Source organism: Antechinus flavipes, chromosome 4 (assembly GCF_016432865.1).
Source record: "Antechinus flavipes isolate AdamAnt ecotype Samford, QLD, Australia chromosome 4, AdamAnt_v2, whole genome shotgun sequence".
Taxonomy (NCBI): domain Eukaryota; kingdom Metazoa; phylum Chordata; class Mammalia; order Dasyuromorphia; family Dasyuridae; genus Antechinus; species Antechinus flavipes.
In genome coordinates this window covers 210,355,680-210,379,669 of record NC_067401.1, presented here as the reverse complement: position 1 = coordinate 210,379,669, position 23,990 = coordinate 210,355,680, and the positions used below count along the sequence as shown (strand labels likewise).

Sequence of the window (23,990 nt, the reverse complement as noted above, 5' to 3'; positions counted from 1 at the left end):
TATCATTTTGCTGAGGCACTTGAAGTTAGGTGACTTGCCCAGAGTCACACAGTTAGAAAGTGTTAAGTGTCTGAGACCAGATTTGAACTCAGGTCCTTCTGACTCCACTGTACCAATTAGCTGCCCCTACCCATTATTCTTTAATGTTCTTTGAACTGTTGTTCAGATAAGTAAAATGATTGACTATTATATGTAAATAAAAGGAATGGGGTTATTATTATTATTATTAATTAGCTAATAAACCACATCAGAGCCTAGCTTCTTTTCCATTCTTCTGCTTTCAACTGGATTGAGAAATTAAGATTCAGTACAACTCAGATAAGGGATGATTCTGGATTTTGAATCTCTGATATTCCTTCTCAGTCACCCTGATAGTTTTTCATCTCACTTTGTACTTGAAGGTCTAGAGAAGACAAATGAACAAGCTCTTCTTACTTCCTACTTTTTCCACTCCTCCTTGACTTGTGTTGGCTGTTTTCCACATGCACAATTATATGGCTCTGTCTTGTGAAGCTCCAACATTCATTTGTCTTTTTCTCACCAGGAATGAGGGGAGAATCTTATTTCATTGGAATGAGAAATCCTGGACAATATGGTCATCTCTCGGAAGATGGAGGACTTTTCTTACTGTACTGCATAGACAGAGATTGGGATATAACGAGATGTTTCACAGAAGAGGCCTTCCAAGCAATAACCGACTTCAATGACCTCCCAAATGCTCTATTTGCCTGCAACGTTCACCAGTCGGTATTTGAAGGAGAAGCCAGTAAGGTAGAAGCCCTTTTTTATTTATAAGACCTGATGGAGCCATGATATTTTTGGAGCACTGTTTGTTCTAATTTATATGTGTTTTTTTCTTGGTCTCAAAGAAAGTTCTTGTGAAATGTTTAGATTGTTCATTTCTGAATATACACAGGAAAATGAAAAGATTATTTTTATTACCTGTTAAGTGCTAGAAGCCCATGAGTTGCTGCATTGTGGAATATATTTGGTTAAGCACAGTTCCTATCCCCAGAGGATCAACAATTAAAGGACTCTATACCAGATGAACTAAGAAGGACAAAATATTTTAAAGGACATAGACTAAAAGAAATTCCTTTTAGGGTAGGAAATAGTCTTTCCTGGTATTTCATTTCAAAAACTCTAACTCACTTTTATGTCGGCTTTTAATATTTCTAAAGTATTTCTCCTCTAATAGTATTATTAGTCTCATTTTGCAGATGAGGAAAATAAGATTCAAGGAGACAATTTTATTTGCTTGGTGTTATACAGCTAAGGAAGTGTTGGAGGCAGGATTTGAAGCTATATCTTGATTCTTAGCAGCATGGTGTGGAAAAAAAAATTGGATTTTGAGTTAGAAGACCTTGATTCAAATCTTGGCTGTACTATTATTTAGCTGTATGACTTTGAGCAAGTCACTTCTCTCTTGGACTCACTTTTTTCATCTATAAAAAGAATTGGCTTGACTAGGTTGCCTTCCTAGTCTAAACCTCTATTCAATGTTCTATAATCCTATAACTGAATTTTCTCCTTCACAAAATTTTTCTTGAAAGTAACTTTGGGAAATAGGGTCCATGTAAGAGTAGAATTCATGTCAGATGCTGTATTGTTGATGTAGTCATTCTCAAAAAGCACTGAACTATTTAAAATTGGGAGCAATTAGATGATTCAGTGGTTAGAGCATTGGGCCTGGAATCAGGAAGATCTGAGTTCAAATTCAGCCTCAGACACTTACTATTTGGGCAAGACATTTAATTTGTTTTCCTTAATCCTTTGGAAAAGGAAATGGAAAACGACTCCAGTGTCTTTGTCCATGTGTGCTGTACCAGAGTTTCTTAAACTTTTTCCATTTGCAGTCCCTTTCTGCTCAAGAAATTTTTACATAACCTTGGGTATTTAGGTATATAAAATAAGCATACAATTTTATACTTATTATAAAATAAGTATATCAAACATATACTGATAATAAATCATAATTTCATGATCCTCACATTCATTTATGTGACCTCATATGAGGATGTGACCCCCAATTTAAGAATCTTTGCTATAATCCATGGGGTCATGAAGAATTGGACATGACTGAACAGCAACAATGTAAAATTGAGCAATAAAAACAATAGAACTTATAGGGGAAATGAGATTAAGGATACGATGCTCAAAAATTTTATTACACATTTTAAAAAAAGATAGAAACCTAATTAAAATGGCAGCACAATTTTGTACTTGTTAAATAGTTAAGACATCTATAAATACTGCAATAAATAGTGACCTGGTCTATAGCCTCCAGGTGCTGCTTGATTTCTGTTCCAGGTTGCCGGAGATGTTTTGTCAGGTGGAAACTCCAGGCTTCTGGCTGGAGATTATGGCAGAATTGGATGGAGATAGAAGTAGGAGTAGTAAGGACCAATCCTAACCAACTACTACTGCATCAGGACATATACCAAAAAACACAACAATTCACATTGTCAAAGACCTGAAATTTGTTTGTAGAAGTTGGTGTAGGAAGGGTTTGAAGCTTACGAAATATTGTGAAATTGTGTTGTTTCTGAATGCTCCCTTTGTTTCTCTCTGAAGAAAACTCACCTAAGCAAACTTGAAATCTGAGTCATGTTCAAATGTTTTCTAATCTATTGATCAAATTGAAACAAATTCTCATTTTCTTAACTACATTACAGCATTACTGACTGACATTCGTGGTTCATTCTTCAGTGGCTTTCTATTGCCATTCACATAAAATATGAACTTCTTGGCCTGATTCTTAAATCTCTTCACAGTGTAGCTTCTATTGATTTCAGGTGGGTGGGGCTTATTTCATATTTTTTTACCTTTTACTCTATTTTTACTCAACTGGTAGTTGTTCCCTAAGCTCAACATTACATTTTCCCTCTTTATGTCTTTGCAGCAAACTCTTCTCCAAGCCTTCCTTCTTATGTAATTTTCTGCAAGATTCACCCTGAATACCATTTCCTGTAGGAAGTCTTTTCAGAGTCTACTTTCCTCCATTTGTTAGACTTTCTTCTTCCTCAGTTTGTCTTCTATTTATGTATCTGTGTAAATACCCTATCTCCTTTAGATCAGATGTTCTTTGAGGGTCTCAAGAACTGAGTGTATTCTCTGGCCTAGTGCCTACAGTAGGAACTTAATGAATATTTGTTGAATTGAATTGAGTCACATAGAAATAGTAGAAATATAATGCCTAAAGAAGTTGACAAGAGTTTTCCCAGAATCCTTTTAATATTTTGGATGGTAAAGTTTAATACTGGTATTTGGAGGAAATTAGAGAATAAAATAGGAAAAGGGACAAACAATACTCTCCATACTGGAGAGATAGAGTTGGTTTGGGAGCCAGGAAATCCTGAGTTCAAGTTATATATATGGGTTTGTGACCCTTTACTTTCTCTGTCCCAGGTAACTCTCAATGACTGTAAATTGCTGAATTGTTGAAGACCTGCACAAGTAGGGAGAGGGAAGGGAATAAGCATTTTCTGTGTAGCATCTACTAGGAATCACTTATTGTACTAAGCACTTTTTTTTTTGCAAATATCTCATTTGCGATTCTCACAACAATATTATCCCCATTTTACAGTTGAGAAAACTGACACAAAAGTTAAGTGACTTACCTAGAGTCACATGGCTAGCAAGTGTCTGAGGCCAGATTTGAACTTCATGTCTCCCTGATTCTAGATCCAGCTTTCTAGTCACTTTGCTACATAGCAAATTTCCTTTAGCTGATAGGGTGCTTCCTTATTGATAGTTCTATACACTAGAAGAATCTCAGAATGGTCCCTCCTCCTCCAAAATATATATAATATATATTATGTTATATAATATTATTTTATATAATATATTTACTATATATTAGATCTAATAATTATATATTATACATATATATGTATAGACACACCAATATATATGTCATCCCTAAAGGGCATCAAATCACACAATCTTATTTTGCAGATGAGGAAACTGAGGTACAGAGAAGGATATTGACTTACATGTGCTGATATAATGAGTAGCAGAGGCAGAATCCACTTCCATTACCTCTGACTTTTTATCTTCTCTCTGTACCTAATTGCCTTTCTAGAGATAGTCTCTTGTTTCACTTTCCCTTATTTTCATCAGGGATGAAAACAAGTTCATTCCATTTATGCACATGAATAATTAGTAGTGAAATTTGAGGAACACCAAAACCATTGAAGAGGGTCTTGAGAAATTGGACAGGTGTGAAGTAATAAACAAAGCAGAGCCCTGTAGTGACCAGTGTAGAAGAAGTGACTCAGAGCCCATAGTCAAAAAGAGGATTTTTATAGTAAACAGGAAGTCACATCTATTAAAGCTAGTTAAAACCAGACATCTGAACCTTGGCTTTGATTTTATTATATGTAAACAATTTGAGAGAGGAGTAACAAATTTGTTAGAAAAAAGTAGTCAATCTACTGAATGAAGCAAAGCTGTGAAAGAATTGTGTTTTGGAGTCCTTAGATGCCTCTTTCTTAATATCACTCCCATGATGTCCAGTCCTACTTCCCCTTCCCCTCACATCTCCTTTCTTCCCCATATCATTAAAGTGTACTTTTATTGTTAATGCTCTCTACAGGGTGACAGGTAATTTTAATAGTTACATCCATCCTCATAAATTGTTTACATTTTCTTTCCTTTCTTATATTTTTACTGATGTCTTTTTAAAAATTTTAATTCTAACACCAAATCCCCCCTTTTTGCCCATTCAAGCAACCATCTTTTGTAACAAAGAATTTTCTAAAAGAGAGAAAGAAAGAAAGAAAAATTAGGTTTCAGTAAAAATAAATCAGCATATCAATTGAGTCTGGCAATGTCCCCAAACTCATAGTCCCCTGCCTTTGCAAAAAAATAAAAATAAAATGAGGGAGATAGCATGCTTACATTTGAACAAGATCTTTAATGGAGAGAACAATAAAATTCCACCAAATGCCTGGAATTCCAATCATTATTTTGAGCTCTGGGAGAGTTATTTGTGGTCTGGGGAAGAGGAACGAGCTCATTAATTCTCATATAACATAACATAAGCAGATACTTGCTCTGTGAGGAGGACTAGCTATTGCCTTAATGATTTCCAGTAGAAGCATATTGGCTATGTATACATTTCTATGGGTTTTGATGACCAGTGACATGTTTAACAGCATTGGGGTTATTCCAGAGGGATAAAATGTCAGCAAACTCAGGTGGGAAGGTTCAGTACAGATTGGGTATGTGAGAGACGAGAATTAGCAGATGCCTAGGTAGAGCCTATTTTTGTCTTAGGGTCTGTTAGTTTGTCCAAATCAGTACAATATAATGCAATCATCTTTCCCTCATTTGCTTTAAATAATGACATGGCCATTTTTGTTTAGTAATTGCTTTAATAAAACGGAAGTCAGTAGCATCCAATGATAGGTTCAGTCACCTTAATAGGGAATTTTCTCCAACCCCATTTGTTTTAGGTGAGAGGTGTGAATAGAAATAGTTAAATGGAATAGGTAATGAATTGTGATTTCTTGGCCTAACTAACTCCCAGACAAGGAAAATTTCTTTACCAATGCAGATTAACACTACACTCAGGCAGACAGCATGTGTCTGAGAGACAGGATCAAAACTAGAATTGTTTATAAATAAAGATAAAAAATGGGAATTGGCCTCTTGTTTCATATTTATATCTATCAGAATAAATGACCAATTAAAAAATCATTTACTAAATGCATTCTCCTAAATAGGGAATAGTATTATTTAAAAAAAACAACAACAACATGAAGACTGTCAAAATGCTCTCAAAGAGTTTATATTCTGATAGTTTGGAAAGTTATAAAGTTGGGGAATGGAGTCATGGAGAGTAGATTGATACATCTTTTCCAGAAGTCAATTTTATTATGGTTCCAGAACTGCAAAACGGAAGAGGGGGCAGCAGAGGGTAAATGGTTTGGAAAGGCAGCTTGTTAGAAGATGGTAAGATAGTGAAATGAATAGTGGGAGCCAGACCAGGGGAGGGCATAGAAGAGATACAGTTCTGGGCCTGAAAAGATTAAAGCCCCCCAGGGAACCATTAAGTGATAATGTAAGGGGACTGCTGAGAAGATGGCCCAGCTTTAAAATGAAGAGGATGATGGAGTGTTCCAGGGTGTTTATTTTTTGGCCGCTAGGTATGGAGTAATTGAGTAAATTGCAAGGGTCCTGGCATTAGTTTCCAGTTTTTCAGTGACAGAATAATGTGAGATTCATTTGAATGTGGGATCATTGTGACTTTTGCTAGCACATACTTCATTGTGGCTTCTTAGGGTCCAGATGGTTGGGATTTGTTTATATAACACCAAGGAGAAAGTGGAGCTAGAGGAAATTGGCGGCTGAAACTGATAAGTACAGATTGCTGTTTGTATGCTACAGCTTGGAGCATAAATATTTTTGTATGAAACAAATTTAGATTTGAGATATTCATAGCCTCCAACTCTTAAAAAGATACTAGGGCTCATTCCCCTTCAATGAAATTCCCTATTACTTTTCCCTTTGTGATCCAACTGAAGAGCAGAATTATTAACACAATAAATGAGGATAATAATAAATTATATTTTTATAACGCTTGCGAGATTACAAAGTTTTTGCCTTACAATTCTGTAAGACAGGAAGTATGAGCTTTGTCCTTCGGTCTTACAGATGAGGAAGTTATACAAAGAGAATGGCTTTTTCAATGTTATATAGCTATTAAATGGCAGAAATGGGATTCAAATTCAGATTTCTTATAACTACTATATTTGGGTCATGGTATGAAGTTATCCACATATTTTCTAGGAATTATTATTTTGTTGAGATCAAAAACCAAAATTTTTCTTCACAAAGAATCATCTCTTATCAGATGATGCCTTCTTGACAGTCCATGGATTTGTTAAAGCAGCTAGGTGATTTTCAAAGGCCTGTGTTCAAACTCTCCCTTAAGCTTTTATTAGCTGTGACTCTGAAAATCTAGGTGGTAAAGTGGGGAGAATGTAAAAAGATCTGCTGTCTCAGATATTTACTTGCTGTATGACCCTGGGAAAATTGCTTACTTCCAGTAAGAATTTTTGCTTACCTCCGTAAGAAAAAAAAGGGGGGAGATAATAATAGCACTTACCTTAAATGATTGTAGGGAAAATAAATATGATAAAATTTGTAAGCACTTTGCAAATTTTGCTAGTCAATTGCATCCAACTCATTGTGACTGTGTGGATCATACTGTCCGTGGGGTTTTCTTGGCAGGGATACTAGAAATAGTTTTCCATTTCCTTCTCCAGTGGATTAAGGCAAACAGATTAAGTGACTTGCTAGTGTCTGAGGCCAGATTTGAATTTGGTTATTTCTGACTCCAGGCCCAAGGCCTAGTGTACCACCTAGTTACTTAAATAAATTATATCCAGGAAATCACCAGAGAGAAGGAATTAGAATTAAGGGGGAATTGGATATATATTCCTGTAGAAAAATGTGTAGTGTTGGAACTGAGTCTTGAAGAAAGTCAGATATTTTAAGAATCACAGGTATCACTGAAGACCTTTAATCTTGTATATTGGGTATCTCTTCTCTAGAACATTCATAGAAGAACATGGACAAGAAATATATAGGATAAAAAAAGACAGAGGAGTTGCTATCTGCCTTTGTGGAGCAAACTCATACTAAGGAGGTTCTAGGTCCATCAGAGTCTTACTAGTCTTCTTTGAACCTTCTCTTTACTTGACTGAACTTTGGTTTAATTGTTTCATAATACTAGAGCCATGTTTATTGTTATCCTTATCTTCATTTGGTTCAACATATACTTTAAAAAGAGATGAAAGTAAACTATTTTTCTCTATAGGAAGTAACAACATAATGAGGCAGGTGTTCTGTTCCTTGTTTACTGGAAAAAATTCTAGTACTTTGGAAGAAAGAAAGGGAAGGGAAGAAGGAAGGAAGGAAGAGAGAGGGGAAGGGAGGAAGGAAGGAGGAAAGGAAGGAAGGAAGGAAGGAAGGAAGGAAGGAAGGAAGAGAGAAAGGGAGGGAGAGAGGAAGTGAGGAAGGAAGAGAGACAGGAAGGGAGGAAGAAAGGAGAGAAGGAAAGGAAAGAAGAAATAAAGGAAGGAAGAAGGAAGGAAGAAGGAAGGAAGGGAGGGAGGGAGGGAGAAAAAAGGAAGGCTAGAAAAAAGGGAGGGAAGAAGGAAGGAAAGAAAGAATAAAAATAGGGAAGGAAGGAAATAAAGAAAGAGAAAAAAATGAAAGAAAAGAGAGGTATTTGCAAATGCTAATATCTAAGAATTTCATAAGTTTTGGCTAAATATATTGAAAGCGCATTTCCCATGACTATGACATCATTTACTAGTAGTCTGTCCAATATTTGATTCAACAAGTTTTATCTGCTGATAATAATAATAATTGCTAGCCTGGATATAGCATTGGACTCATCTTCTTGAATTCATATCTGGCTTCAAACACTTACCATCTGTGTGTTCCTGGGCAAGTCATTTAACCCTGTTTACCTGTTTCTTCATCTATAAAATGAGCTATAGAAAGAAATGGCAAACTCTTTTTGTATCTTTGCCAAGAAAACCCCAAATGATTTGTGAAGAATGAGACATGACTGAAACTACTGAACAACTACACTGTGTTAGACATTGCAAAAATGTCTCTGTCCTCAGGGAGTTTACATTCTATTGGGAAAGAGAAAGGACAGAAGAGAACAACATACATATGAAAAATTAAATACAAATTATATGCAAAGTAATCTCTTAGAAGAGAGTGCTAGTAACTGGGTGAAGTGGATTGTGTTCAGGAAAAATTAAAAGAGATATCCTTTGCTCGAAGCTTTGAACCTAAGGGGTTTGGGGGAGGGTGGGGTGCTTTCCAGACTTAGGGGAAAACCTGTGTAAAGCTTTAAGGACAGAAGGTGGGATGCTGGGTATGGGGAATAGTAAAATAAATCACTTTAGCTGGATCAGAATGTGTGTGAAGGAGATAACTGCAATTACGAGGACTTCATAATATAGAAATGATTCTATTATAGGAAACTGCTTTCCCTAGGACAAGTTCTAAGAAATGGAATGTTGATACTTCCCCCATTCTCAGCTTGGGTTGTGTCAGCCTTGTGACACTCACTGTTTGATCTTCAGCTCTTCTCCCTTGCCCAGAGTCAGGAATGAGTTAAACATGGTAAGGGTCAGGAAAGAAATTGGAGTATTCTGATACCAGGTTAGGATGTTGTCTACAATCATAGAAAATACTGTCTCAGGTGAATATTTGTTCTGGATACTTAATTCTGCCAAAATTCAACTTCAGATAAAGCCATTTTTTAAAGGCAGCTAATGGTGCAGTAATTAGAGAGTCCTGGGGCTGAAGTAAGGAAAACCTGAGTTCAAATCTGGCTTTAAACTTTACTAGCCATGCAACCCTGGGAAAATCCATTTAAATTGTGTTTGCCTTACTTTCCTTAAGTGTAAACTGAGGATAAGAACAGCACTTACCCCACAGGATTGTTGTAAGGATCAAATAAGGTAATTTTTTTAAACAAGCACTTAGCACAGCACCTGTCACATAGTAAGCACTAATTAAATGCTTTTTCTCTCCCCTTTCCTAACTCAGATAAGAAAGCAGCTATAATTATGGAAAAATTGAGGACTCCTAGTTTGGGACCTTCCTCCCTTAGGAGATAGCAACCAAAAGCTAATATTTATATACAGCTTAATATATATGAAAAAAAGTTATTTATTAAATGCTCACCATGGGCCATTGTGCTAAGCTGTGAGGTATCAAATAACCCAAAGAGAATAGAGGGATGACTGAATATTGGAGACCTTGAAAAGTTTCAAATTTAGAGACAAGCTGGGAACACCAAAATGGCAGGTAGTCCAATTAGTCCACTCTAAACCATAGCAAGTTTCCTTAGATATATAACTTGTCCATTGTCACAAAGGTTTTCAATGTCAGCTGCAGAATCTGAACTTAGGTCTTCCATACTTTGCATGCAGTACAATATACCAATGCCCATACCTTGGTGATAATGATAGTGATGATGATGATGATCATTTAGTAAAGTTATTTTCACATTTGATAAACAAAAAAATACAGGGCCCATTGGGATTAAATGACTTGCCCAAAGTCACATTTCTAATTAGTTTTCTTCCAGCCTAGTTCCCTGACCTACTATCACGCATCTTCTAAATCCATTAGTGGGGAAGAATCTGGAAGCAAGGTTTTTGGTTTATCAATATAAGACTTCTATAAAATTGGTCAAATAATTAAGTATTTAATCAGTACCTGCCATGGGGCAGATGTTGAGAAATACATGACCTAATCCCTATCTTCTCAAGAATTTTACATTCTAAGAGTATTACTAGTAAGAAAACTGACAATTTTATTATTATGACTCATTTACATTTGATATGTAAACAATCAGCTAAGGGGTATAGGAGATAGAGTGCATTGCCTGGAGTCAGGAAGATCTGAGATCAAATATATATCTGTGTGTGTGTGTGTGTGTGTGTGTGTGTGTATGTATGTGTGTGTGTGCGTGTGCATATACTTGGGGGGGGGAAGAGAGAGAGAGAAAGAGAGAGAGAGATAAAAAAGAGAGAGAGAGAGAAAGAGAGAGAGATAAAAAAGAGAGAGAAAGAGAGAGAGAGATAAAAAAGAGAGAGAGATAAAAAAGAGAGAGAGAGAGAGAGAGATAAAAAAGAGAGAGAGAGAGAGAGAGAGAGGAAGACAGAGAGAAAGAGATAAAAAGAGAGGAAGACAGACAGACAGACAGAGAGAGAGAGAGAGAGAGAGAGAGAGAGAGAGAGAGAGAGAGAATATTTGACATAGTAAACCAAGGTTTGTAGTTTAAACAGAAGATCTTAATTCAAATCCTACCTCTGAAATATACTTTCTATGTGAAACTGGTTAAGTGATTCAATCTATTGGAACTCTAACCCATCTAAAACTGTCAAAGAAGTCACCAAACATCATAGGTAAAATAAGTTTCTTCACCTGGGAATTCCTTAAATCAAAGAAATCACACATCCAGTCCCTAGCCTTGTCCTTATATGATACCTTAATCTTGGCATTCTAGTGCATTGCAGACATTATCTCATTTGATTCAGAAGAGGAAACATGGTTTGGGGCTAAGAGCACCACACTAGTCTTCAAATTCAGGGATTAAGTTTTATTCTGATATTTTTACTGGTTATGTGCTCCTATACAATAATAGTGATAATAATTCACATTCCTGTAGCCTCCTAAAGTTACAAAGTGCTTTTCTTACAATGATCCTGAGAGATAAGTAGTGAAATTTTATTTTCTCTATTTTTAGGTAAGGAAACTAAAGCAAAAATTCAATAATAATAATATTGACATTCGTATAGCTTTTTAAAATTTGCCAAATGATTTACATGTACTCCTCACTTAATTAAAAATCTTGTGTTTTAAGAATTATCTTCATTTCACAAATGAGAAAACTGAGACAGAAGAGATTAAATGGCTTGCTAGCTACAAAACTAGTAACTGTCAAAAAAAGGATTTGAACCCACATATCCCTGAAGCAAATTCTACCCACTATAATAAACTCCTTCTTTGAACTTTGGTTATCTCATCTACAAAACAGGGACAGTTATTATATTATCTATTTTCTGGTTGTTAGGAAGAAAGAGCTTTGTTAAATATTATGGAGATGAAGGTGAGTTATTGTCTTGTAATAGCCAAGTAATAAGATATATATAGCTGTGCCTGATAACTAGTTGGGCTCTTGTGGGAAAGTACATTTCACTTTGCTAAGCTGTGTTTTGATGTGTTATATATAAAATGTTTAGAAGCCATTTGGACTTTAATGGATCTAGATAGAATGATTGAAAGTTATTCACCCCAAAGGAAAGAATTACAAACAGCAAAAAACCAAAAAGAGTGCCTAGAAATACAATACAACAAAAGTAGATTTGTCCCAGAGTGTGAAAATGTAGAGTATGTTAGAAGTTTTGTATTCTTTCAGAGACAGCTGCTCACCCACCCTGTAAATTGAGAGCTTGCCTTGCAGTCAGGAAGACTTGAGTTCAAATTCTGTCTTAGACACTTGTGATCCTGGACAAATCAATTAACTTCTATTTGCTTCTGTTTTCTCAACTATAAAATGAAGATAAAAATAACAACTATCTTCCAGGGTTGTTGTGAAAATCAAATAAGACTAACAGTTATAAATTATATTATTAACATGAAGTGACTGGTTCTTAATAAATATATATACTATTCATATTTATATGAATTTATTTAAATGAATATAAATATATTATACAAATAAACATAAGTATTTTGATATAAATATATAGTAGGCTCTATATAAACGCTTAACCTTCTCCCTTCTCTGCCTCCCTTTAGCAGTAAGGACAACTAAGCTCATTACCTGCTCTTTTTTTTTTCATAAGAATAATTAGTTAAAAAATAAAGTTACCAGATGATGCTTCCCTTTTCTTCCCTTATTTTTCATCAATTCCCAGCCCCATTCTAGCATTTCTGTTAGCCATTTCATAGAGTATTGGGGTTCTGTGTCTCCTAGTTGAGGTCTTTTTGTCGTGATGTTCGTCCACTGTTTGCTTTTTTCCTTGAAAAAAGATTACTAGGGGACAATTGCTTCAGGCCTCTCTTGTGCATCTTGACCTCTACTTAAAGTTTCTTTAAAAAAGAGAATTAAGAATTAATTGGAAAGAAGGAAAAAAATAGGAAGAGTGATGGTTGAAAGAAAAATCATAAAAGTTTGATGTCTTGGAAGTCTGTAGAAACTATGCAAAACTGAGAAAACTTTAGAGCTGATTCAGATTTTATTTCTTAAAAAAGTTCTTTGATGTCTTTGCTATATATATATATATATATATATATATATATAATATATATATATATATATGTATATATATATATGTAAACCCCCTTTAATGAGAACTCACTTGTAATAAATAAAATAAATAAGCAAATCTAACAATATAGTGACCTCATCTGAAAGTGAATGCAATATGTCTACACTTTTCTAGCAACCAAACTTTCTTTTTCTTTGTATTGTAATGTATTATTATATTTTAAATTTTATTCCCAGTTCCAAATTCTATTTCTTTAGCCTCTCCCTATCCATCGAGAAGGAAGCAATATGATGCTCATTGTACATGTGAAAAAATGTAAAACATTTGATTCGTGTTGAAAAAAATTTTAAATCAAGGAAAATCAAATTTAAAAATATGATTTAATCTGTACTCAGAGTTGATCAATACTCTCTCTGAGGGTGGATAGTATTTTTCATTTTGAGTCCTTTGAAATTGTCTTATTGTTCTATTAATTAGAGTAGCTAAATCTTTCATAGTTGATTATCATTATAAGAGTGCTGTTGTATGTGCGGTGTTCTCCTAGATCTGCTCATTTCACTTTCCTTCAGTTCATATAAGTCTTCCCAGATTTTTCTGAAACCATCTCCCTGGTCATTTCTCATAGTACAATAGTATTCTAATAATTCTAATAATATATAATTTGTTTGGCCATTCCCAAATGATGGGCATCCCCTCAATTTCCAATTCTTTGTTACAAAAAAAGAACTGCTACAAATATTTTTGAACTAAGTCTGTATCCTTTTTCTTTGATCTCTTTGGCATACAGATCTAGTAAAGGTATTACTGGGTTAAAGAGTACACACAGCCCTTTGGCCATGGTTCCAAATGTAATGGTTGGAACATTTCACAACTCTACCAACCAAGGTCTCTTTAAAAAATGAACAGAAATATTTTTTCTCTCCTTTACACCCTATTGGAAAAGAGAGAAAGAATAAATAAATTCCTTTTAACACATGTACACACAGATAAAATCAAGCAAAACAGTTCCCTCATTGGCTTTGTGCAATGATGTAGATAAATAGGTAGATAGCTAGATAGATAGACAGATAAAGATATGTATACATATGTACACACATCTATCACTCTGCACCTTAAATCTATCTCTGGAATAAGAACATGTTTCATCATCTAGCCTTTGGAATCATAAATAGTCATTATATTAATGATTACTTACAGCTTTCAAAATTCATTTTTATAGTATTATTAATTATGTAGATTATTCTCCTGATTCTGCTCATTTCATTCACAGTTTATATGTCTTCAAAATTCATTTTTATAATTTTGATGTTATAAATAATTCTTCAGGTTTTGTTCCCTTCACTCTGCATCATTCACTCTATATCTCTTTGAAATCATCTATTCCCTCATTTCTTACAGTAAAATAACACTGTAACACATTTATATAACACCATTTCTCAATTGATGGGTATTTCTTTAATTTTCAACTTTCTGCCATCACAAAAAGGCTTTTATTCCCATAGGACCTTTTACTGGTTGTTTGTTTTTTGTTTTGTTTTGTTTTGCTGTTGTTCTTTTGTGTACAGTGGTATAGCCAGGTCAAAGAGCACATACACTGTTTAGTAACATTTTGTGAATACTTCCAAACTGTTTTTTGAAATGCTGTCCTTTTCCCAATCCAATAATGCATCAATGTGCCTGTTTTTGAACAGAGATTTTCATGGTGTTGTGAGGTTATTACATGATGTCTCTGATCTATGGCATTAAGTAAAGCAGAAAAATACAGTCAGATGGCAATTATTATCTATAGTACTGAAAAAAGCACCCCTAGAAACTATGAAAATGGCCTGTAGAAACTCAGATATTGAAGATAAATGAGTCATTAAGTCATCAGATAAACAAAATTTACATTATAAAAAGAAGTTGTTATTATTTTAATAAACTATTATGATTTTTAAATTTAAAAAGCAAATGAATATATTATCCCTTCTTGTCTTAGTTCTCCATGCCTGAAGTAAATTAAACCACTGTGTCTGAATTATCTTAATTAGGCAGGATTAATCATTTAGTGGCAACTACCAAAAGTAAAGCATCTTGGAGTAGAATTTAACAAAGCTTTTCTGTGGCTTGTCTAGAAAACTTTACCCTGCTACTGCACATATACTCATATAAGCACACCCCAATTGCTACTGGCTATGCTGAAATCCACAATAGGTTCTTTCGTTCTCCCCCAGAATTCTCTTTTGAAGACTCATAAGGTACAGGAGTCTAATCTAATCAGATATTTGCTAGGATTAGATAGTTTCTGTTTTTGAAATATTGATATAACTCAAAATAATTGGAATAAAATTCAGATCTCACAGTCTTTCAAACTTAGCTCCCCAGGCATTACTAGCCAGCTTGACTCTCTTATGCTAGATCCCACTGCCCACTATATTTAAAGTTCCTCTATTCTCCTTCTTCCCTCCTTTCCTTTCTTCCTTTCTTCCTTTCTTCCTTCTCTTCCTTCCTTCTCTTCCTTCTTTCTTTTCCTTCCTACCTTCTCTTCCTTTCTTCTCTTCCTTCCTTCTTCCTTCTTCCTTCCTTCCTTCCTTCCTTCTTTTCTTCCTTCTGTTCAATAGTTCCTCCTCACTGCAGCAAAGCATTAGGAATCAAGAAATATCTTGAGACTCTTTTATATCTGGGATAAATAAAATAGGTGTACCACACAATTGTAGGAATGACAGTCCCCCATTTTTCCCATCTATCCAGCTCTCTGCCTTTGCCTGGGATCTTTAATTTTAAAGATCAGTTCTGTAAATAAAGTAGCTGAAAAAGTCCTTGTTCTTCAGAGATTTTCTATGCCTTCCTCCAGAAGAGGGCTCAATGATTCCCTAGAGCTCTAAAAGATTGAGAGTGCTGCTTCCCTGAGCACCTCCTTTTTACTATCAGAAAGCAATTTAGGCACTCAGGAGGATTAATCCTAATGTATACAGAGTTTACTGTTTGCAGTGTCTTTGCCAGGGAGTGAGTGAGAGTACATTTTTGGCTGCCTGTACAGGGAGAGATTACTGCTGAGCTTCTTCATTCAGTCAGAGGATGGAGTAAAACTTTTCAGCCTCGAATGAAGATGCTTGGCACTTACCTCCCCTTTCATATTCTTCCCTAACATTTGTCCCCTATTTCTCCTTACTTAGCTTCTGTTTCTTCCAGTATTTGCTCCCAACTGATTCCTCCCAGGCTTGTCAACGATTTAAAGTTAGCTTCTTCTCATTGGATTGGCATTTTAATAGGGAATTTTAATGTCAGAAGAGTTTTTGAGACTTAAAGAATATAATATCTAATGTTGGTTTTTCAGGTACCAAGACAGGTCAGTGAGGGAGACAGATTGGGCATCAGAGAAACTGAGGTCATCTTTTAACTATGCTATTAACTTTCTATGTGGTTTGGAGTGACTCACTTAAACTCCTTAGATTTCCATTTCCTCATATGTCAAACAAGATTAAAGGGGATATACTTGATGATTTCTGAAGTTCCCCCAAATTCTAAATTTCTCATATTATGACTAAGAATTCTAAATAACTTAAAATAAAGTTTGCCTATAAATTCAGTTGTTTGTGTATTACTAAAGAATGCAAATAAAATCAGCATCTATTAAATGATGATGCCCTGGCTCAAAGCCCCATTTGACTCCATCCTTGTTATAGCTGTTTATTCGGGCTGGTCTTGTTTACTTCTGGTTGTTTAGGACATTCTTTTGGTTGGATGGAAATAATGGGTGCTAGAATCATATAAGACATTAAATCCAGTCACACTGGCACCTGTTACTTTCAGAAAACTATCTCTAAGAGGAAAAGCAATGGAAGTATAAGAAAAGGACTGTTCTGACCAGTATTGTCCAAATCCTCCTTATCTTCAAGGGAGTTTAATCAGGACAGAGCTTAATGTTCATGAAATCCTTAGATGAATCCGAAGATAAGCAGAGGATGTCAGGGAGTTTTGAAATCCACTTTTAGACTCTTCCAAGGCATCTGTCACAGCAGGTCTGACATTTAGTTCAATAGAAGAGATCAGTGGGGGATAGGCAGGCTGGGTGCCAGTTCCATTAATGTCATGTGATGGTATTTACTGTATGAGAATAGCATTATTAAGGATCACAGGATAGATCTTTGGAAAGAGCTTTGGGGATCATCTGATCAGGTTATCGCTTAACCAAGAGTGACCAAGGTCAATGCAAGTCATATCACCTCTCAGGGCCTCAGTTTCTCAAAATGTAAAATGAGTGAGGTAGACTATATAATGTCTAAAGTATCTTCTGGTTCTTATATTTCTTACAATCCTAGGATTTGTTTGATTCGTTGTTATTTTACCATTAGATATGTCCTTTATTCCTTTGTTTTTCAGTTGTATCTGCCTCTTCATTACCCCATTTGGGGTTTTCTTGACAAAGACACTGCAGTAGTTTGCCATTTCCTTCTCCAGCTCATTTTACAGATGAAGAAATTGAGGCAAACAGGGTTAGTGACTTGCCCAGGCTCACATAGCTAGGAAATGTCTAAGCTTGGATTTGATCTCAGGAAGATGAGTCCTCGAACTCTAATCCTGGAATTTCCTGCTGATATGCCCTACTTAACCAAAATTCCTTATTTTTAAAGATACTTTACAGAATGTAGAGGTGGCATTTTGTTTAGAAAATTTAGAAGTTTTCCTAATCTTTCTTTGTAATGAATTTAACCAGTCCTCTTGTCTGTGGGAAATTGGGTTATAAAGCATAAAAATTTTTTTTCAAGGAAAAATGCAAAACCTCTTGCAATATTTGAGGAGAAATATTAATCAGTAAGATATCTTGAGATTAAAGGTCTCCCTCTTTGGTATTCATCATATAACAGAATGAATAAATAGTAAATATTCACTATATCTTTTTTTGTATGGAATTAAATAAGAGTTTGGTACTTCACAACATTTTACTTGAATTCATTCTGTCTTACATATCCTTGTTTTAAGAAGATTCTAAATTGCTTGAGGAAGGGATTACATGTCATATTCCTTTTAGACCCCCTCCTTTATAGTTTATCTCATGGTATCATTTGAGGGTTTCCAGGAAACTTAAAATGTTTCCTCCATTATCATGTCATGGTACCTGAACAATAATGATAATAACAATGTTTCTATTATTAATCATCATTCATATTGTATTTTAAAATTTGTGAACTGTTTTACATATGGGATCTCACTTGATTCACACAATACTATTTGAAGATAGATGCTATTATTCCTATTTTGTAGATGAGAATACTAAGGCATAGAAAGGTTAAGTTATTTACATAGGATCTCATACCTAGTATCTGAAGTAAGATTTGAACTCAGACCTTCTTGATTTCAAGTGCAACACCCTGCTCTGTGTACTCTGTATATCATGTCTTTGGACCCTGAAGATTTTTTTTGTCATTAGATTTTCCTCAATTAAAATAAAAATACTATTATCAATTAATTCCTTTTTTGATGATTTCTTGTCAACTAAGTGGGAACAAATTTGGAAGGGTAATTTAAGAGACCAGAGTAGGTATAGGGCATAAAGAGTTGCATTAAGTCACCAAGCTTAAAGTTGACTTTTGTCAGAATTTTACCACTTGCTTTGTTCAGTCTAGTATTAGAAAGATTGGATTTTTAAATTATCATTCTATTACTTACTTCTGTGACCTTGAACATCATTTAACCTCTGTATGTATGAGTTTCTTATCTATAAAAATAAAAACATTGGACTCTATTAGAATGTAAGCTTTCTAAGGGCAGGAACTTTCACTTGTGCCCTTGTATCTCTTTCCTTGAATATAATATAGTTAATGAGACATGCTAAGATGTATTTATTAATTTATAGACAAAATTATCTTTAAGATCTTCTACCTCAATCATCCAATGATCATTAAATCTGGATGGGACCTTAGAATTAATCTAATTCAATTTTCCTTTTTTAGAAATTAAGAGCACCAGCTCTGAAGTCAGGAGGAACTGAGTTCAAATCTAGTCTTAGACACTCAAAATTTCCTAACTGTGTGACCCTGGGCAAGTCACTTAACTCCAATTGCCTCAGCAAAAAAAAAAAAAAAAAATGAAAAATGAAAAAAAGAAAGAATGAAAGAAAAAGAAAAAAGAAAAAAAAGAAATTAAGACGGTTTCACCCAGAAAGGCCAAATGATTTTGCCCAAGAAAACTCAATTAGAATTTCAACCCAGATCTTTTTATTGTGATCTTGTTATATATCCTGGTCAAAGGGACCAGGAACCTCAACAAAATGTAGTGTAATTTCAGAAATGTTTTCTGAAGAAATGAGCCTTGAGCAAAATCTTGTTCCTACTAGAAAAAGTACCCCCAGCCCCGTACTTCATGTCTGCTTCCCCCTTTTCCCACATAAAGGCTAATAATAGCCTGTGGATGGTGTGTATCACCATTATCAAGATTTGACTTGACTAGTCTCTAGGTTGCTGGGCTAAAGAATCAAGAGAAATGACTCAGACCTTGGTGAGGGTGAGGTTGGGCAGTGGAGTGCCTTTTCCAGCTGGTAAACTGAACCAAGGTGACAGGCAACTGCAGGCCTTGAATAAGGCTTGAATAAGGCTTGAATTGTCCCCAAGCCCAGGTCCTATTTTCTCTTTCACCCTGGGAAATATTCCTTTCCCTGAGAAGGTGAGCCGCTATCTTGCCTAATTTAAAAACAGCAACCTGTGAGGAGATGGGGTGTTCTTTGACAGCATTACATCATTGAAGCCTCTAGGTGTTGAGTCATCATTATTTTTAGGCAGCTATGTGCTTTTTTTTTTTTTTTCTGGTTGTTCTAAGAATAGCAGTTGGGTCTGGACTCCATGGAAAGTCACCTCAGCAAGGATTCTGTCCCTACCAGGAGGTTGGAATGGAATGCACCCTTCATTCCTGGCTCCCTAGGACACGCTAATTGTTGCTTTCAATATACCTTCCCATTTATTACCTTTTAAGGCTGTCCCTCATATGATAACACCATCAGGAATTGCCGCTTAAAATGACATAATGTTGAGTTTTTTAAGCTGTGTTTTTGTTTTTTTTTAAAGGTTCTCATACAAATAAGAAAGCATTAAGGAGCTACAGTTCCTTACAAAGCAAACACATTTCTTGGAGTTTTGGTGTGTACATATTCACATGCAGAAATGTCACCAAGGTGGGGAGCCAAACATATTGCTTCTCCAATTCTGATAGGAAAGAAAGAAGAAAACAAACATTTATTAAGCATCTACACCACAGGGGTCCTCAAACTACAGCCCGCGGGCCAGATGCGGCAGCTGAGGACTCACCCAGGGCTATGAAGTTTCTTTATTTAAAGGCCTGCAAAATAAAGTTTTTGTTTTTACTACAGTCCGGCCCTCCAACAGTCTGAGGAACAGTAACTGGCCCCCTATTTAAACAGTTTGAGGACCCCTGACGATGTGCCAAGCAAGCAGCTAGGTAATGTAGGATAGAATGCTGGACCTGGTGTTAGGAAGATTTATCAGGTCCCTGAATTGAAATCTGGCTTCAGACACTTACTAGCTGTGTCTCTGACCAACTCACTTAACCTCTTTTACCTCAGTTTCCCCAGGATCCTATCCACTTTGCCATCTAGCTCCCTATATAGTAAATACTTACTAAATGTATTTAGTGAGTGAATGAAAGACTCATTCATTGTTTCCCAAACATTGTAATATTTTATCATTCACACACTTTGAGGCTACATGCTATTTATTTGTAACTTCCCTGGGTTTTGCAAAACTCTGGAAAGTTAGAGCTAGAAAGAACCTTAGAGGTGGTCTTAGTTCTTCCCCTTCATTTTACAAAGAGGAAAACCCAGTGGTTGAGATAAAGTGACTTATCCAAGATCATAGAGTTAGTGGAAGAGCTGGGACCAGAAGATGGTTCTTATTGATAATTTCCTACTGATTTCATCTACTTAAACCAAGCATATGTGTCTATGTGCACATGCACGCTTGTGAGTATTTATTTAGCATGTAAGAAAAAAAAAAGAGAAAAATGGAAATTAGCAATAAATAAATGTGTCCCAGGCTTTAAATCGGCAACATGGATTAGTCTATGAGAATGCATGTATACCAACAAATGCATCTCTTTCCTTACAGACTGTGTGCTTTAAATTAAGAAAGCCAGCAGCTCACTATCTAAAGTACAGGACACTTAAGCATAAAGCTCAGGAAGCTTATATCACTTGAGGCGCTTCATGCTATCTCACTGTTAAGAAGATTGAATATACCTCTGTGAAAATAAATACACATATAAATTGTAGCTGATATTGTAACTGGAGGCCAGGGTAATAAAAACAATTGTGCAGGAACAGAAATGGGATTTTGTGTGTGTCTCTTTCAATACAGAGGTTAATTTTCTCAACTGCCTAAAGAGAACGGATCATCTTATATTATTTGGCATTTTTAAATCCAGAAAAGGGCAAGTGGTTTTGCAAACATCCCCCAAAGCTATTTCGTCTGAAGAATAAATGGAACACCTGCTTGAAATGAAATGAGGCAGTTGTTTAATGCTACATTATAGTAATGTCTTTTTATTGTAGCTGGAGGTGAGGCCGGCCCTGTCCTTAACTGGGTGGAGATATGGCTGAAATAACCAATACCTGACCAGGGACACAGAGATGACGTCTGTGTTTTGGTTTGTACATATAGGTACTGTTTACAGGATCTGGAGCTATTTGTAATTTGGTCCACTTCTCCAGGGATCATCTCAACTGGAATTGATGTAGAACCAGGCAAATCCCTGGCTGGCTTTCAGCCTTCTGGAGTGATTTATCTCATTCAAAATTGTATATATTTCTTTATGCTTTTATAACCTTTTATATACCTCTGTCTCTCAGCTCCCATCCTGGCTATGGCTGTTCCACAACTCAACATAATAGCACTTCCCTGGAAATCCTGCTGTTATCTATCCTATACACTTGTCTAGCTAATTTCTGTAAGCAAGCCAACTGGCAAGGGCATGTTGAATGTTTCCAAATTTAACTACAGGGAGAAATTAGGTAGGCAGAATATAACTTATTACCTGTTGAAAAATAGAATAAGATTTCTTTCTTTTCACCAAAAAAGAGATTTCTAACAACCAAATTTAAGATGTCACATTTAAAAAAAAATGCTACCTTTTGTTTTTACATTCCTAATATATCTCCTCTCCTCTATATTAGAGAGCCTTCTCTTATAACAAAGATTTTTTTTAAAAAGAAAAAAAAAGTTGAATAAACCAGCCAACATATCACCTGATTTAGACACTATAATCATGGTTTCGTATCTGTATTTACCCACCTCTGCAAAGAACACAGAAAGGAAAGGCCTATTCTCATACCTCTTTGGGACTAAACTTGGTCATTATAATTTCACAGCATTATACTTTGATTGCTTTTTATCAGACCTATTCAAGGTCCTCGAACTACTAATTCTTTTCCTGTTCAGATTACCTTGATATATTCTGTGAATATAGCTATATAGGGCAATTAATTGGGGCAATGGATTAAAGTATTGGGTCTAGACTCAAAAGGACTCAGCTTCCTAAATTCAAATCTCACCTCACACATACTAGTTGTATAACCCTAGGCAAGTCACTTAACTCAATTTTTCTCAGTTTCCTCAACTGTAAAATGAACTGCAGAAGGAAATGGCAAACCATTCCAGTATCTTTGCCCAAAAAAACCCTAAATGGAGGTCATAAAGAGTTTCTGAAAAACAATCCAACAACAACAAAATATGCCCATCTACTTAAATGTCATTTCTCCCATCAGAATATATGCTTCTTGTATAATCTTGTATAATCTGCTTGCCTTCTCAAGAAGGGGAAAGGATAAGGAAAAAAGACATTTAGATTTAATTTTGTTTTTAAAAGAAAGTCAAAATTGTTTTTACATGTAATTGAGAAAATTTTTTTTTAAAAATTCTTAAAAACAGACAAACAAATGTTCCTTAAAAACAGGGACTGTGTTTTCTCTCTTTTTGTGTCCCCAGAATTTACTATAGTGCCTTACTTCAATAGATACTTAATGAATGTTTATTGATTGCTTAATTCTCAGCATCCCTGTTGATTGCTCTTTCCATATATTGTTTTAGTAATGTTTTTCCCCCGGTTCTGCTTCCTTCATTTTGCATTAGTTCATATATATATTCACTATATATGTATATATATATATGAAATTCACTGTATACATTAGAGTTAATATTTCTTATAATTGTAATTTCCCATTACATTCATGTATCACAATTTGTTTAATCATTTCCAAACCCATGCACATATATTTTGTTTCTAACTCTCTGTTATTATGAAAAGTACTGCTATAAATATTTTGATTCATAGCAGACTTTTTTTTAAATCATTAACCTTGGGATACTTGCTCAGGAATAGGATTTGATAAAAAAAGATATGGACATTTTGACCACTTTCTTAGAATAATTCATATTTGTTTTTGAGAATGATTAGAACAATTCAGAGCTCTATTAAGAGAGTATTGGTATTTCACTTCCTGCAGGTTTTTAAAAAATATATATTTCATTTATTCCCCTTACATGTAAAGACAATTTTTAACATTCATTGGGTTTTTAAAGTTTAAATTCAAAATTCTACCCTTCCCTTTGTTCCCCCTCCTCCCAATAGTCAGCAATCTGAAAAAGGTTATACATATGCAACCATATAAAACATTTCCATATTAGTTGTTTTGTGTAAGAAAAATTGAACTCTCCTTCCCCCCAAAAAAGAAGTGAAAAATAATATGCTTCCAATGATATTCAGACAATCTCACTTATTTCTCTGGAGTTATATAGCATTTTCATGTTTGGGGTTCTCTGCCCACTATTTGTGAATGATTTAGCTATATTTATTGCTTAGTCTATAGCTGAGCCATTCACAGTTAATCATTGTGCAATGTTGCTGAACTGTTCTGTTCACTTCACTATGCATCAGTTCTTGTAAGTTTTTCCAGATTTTTCTAAAATAATTCTGATTATTATTTCTTATAGCAGAGTAATATTCCATTACAATCATATACCACAATTTATTTAATCATTCTTCAATTGATGGGCACCCCCTCAAATTCCAATTCTTAGTTACAAAAAGAACTGTTATAAATGTTTTTGTTCAAAAAGATTCTCCCTTCCTCCCCCCTTTTAAAATCTCTTTAGGATGCAGACTTATCAGTGGTAATGCTGTATC

General features: G+C 35.0%; 1 protein-coding gene across 1 annotated transcript in view; it reads left to right on the top strand.

Moving 5' to 3' along the window:
• RCAN2 (regulator of calcineurin 2) overlaps positions 1-23,990 on the top strand; it is a 333,788-nt gene that overhangs the window by 53,243 nt on the left and 256,555 nt on the right. Inside the window, exon 2 of the mRNA XM_051997089.1 lies at positions 545-771. Coding sequence (XP_051853049.1) covers positions 547-771 — 225 coding nt within the window. The 5' untranslated portion in view covers positions 545-546. The remainder of the gene's footprint in view (positions 1-544; positions 772-23,990) is intronic.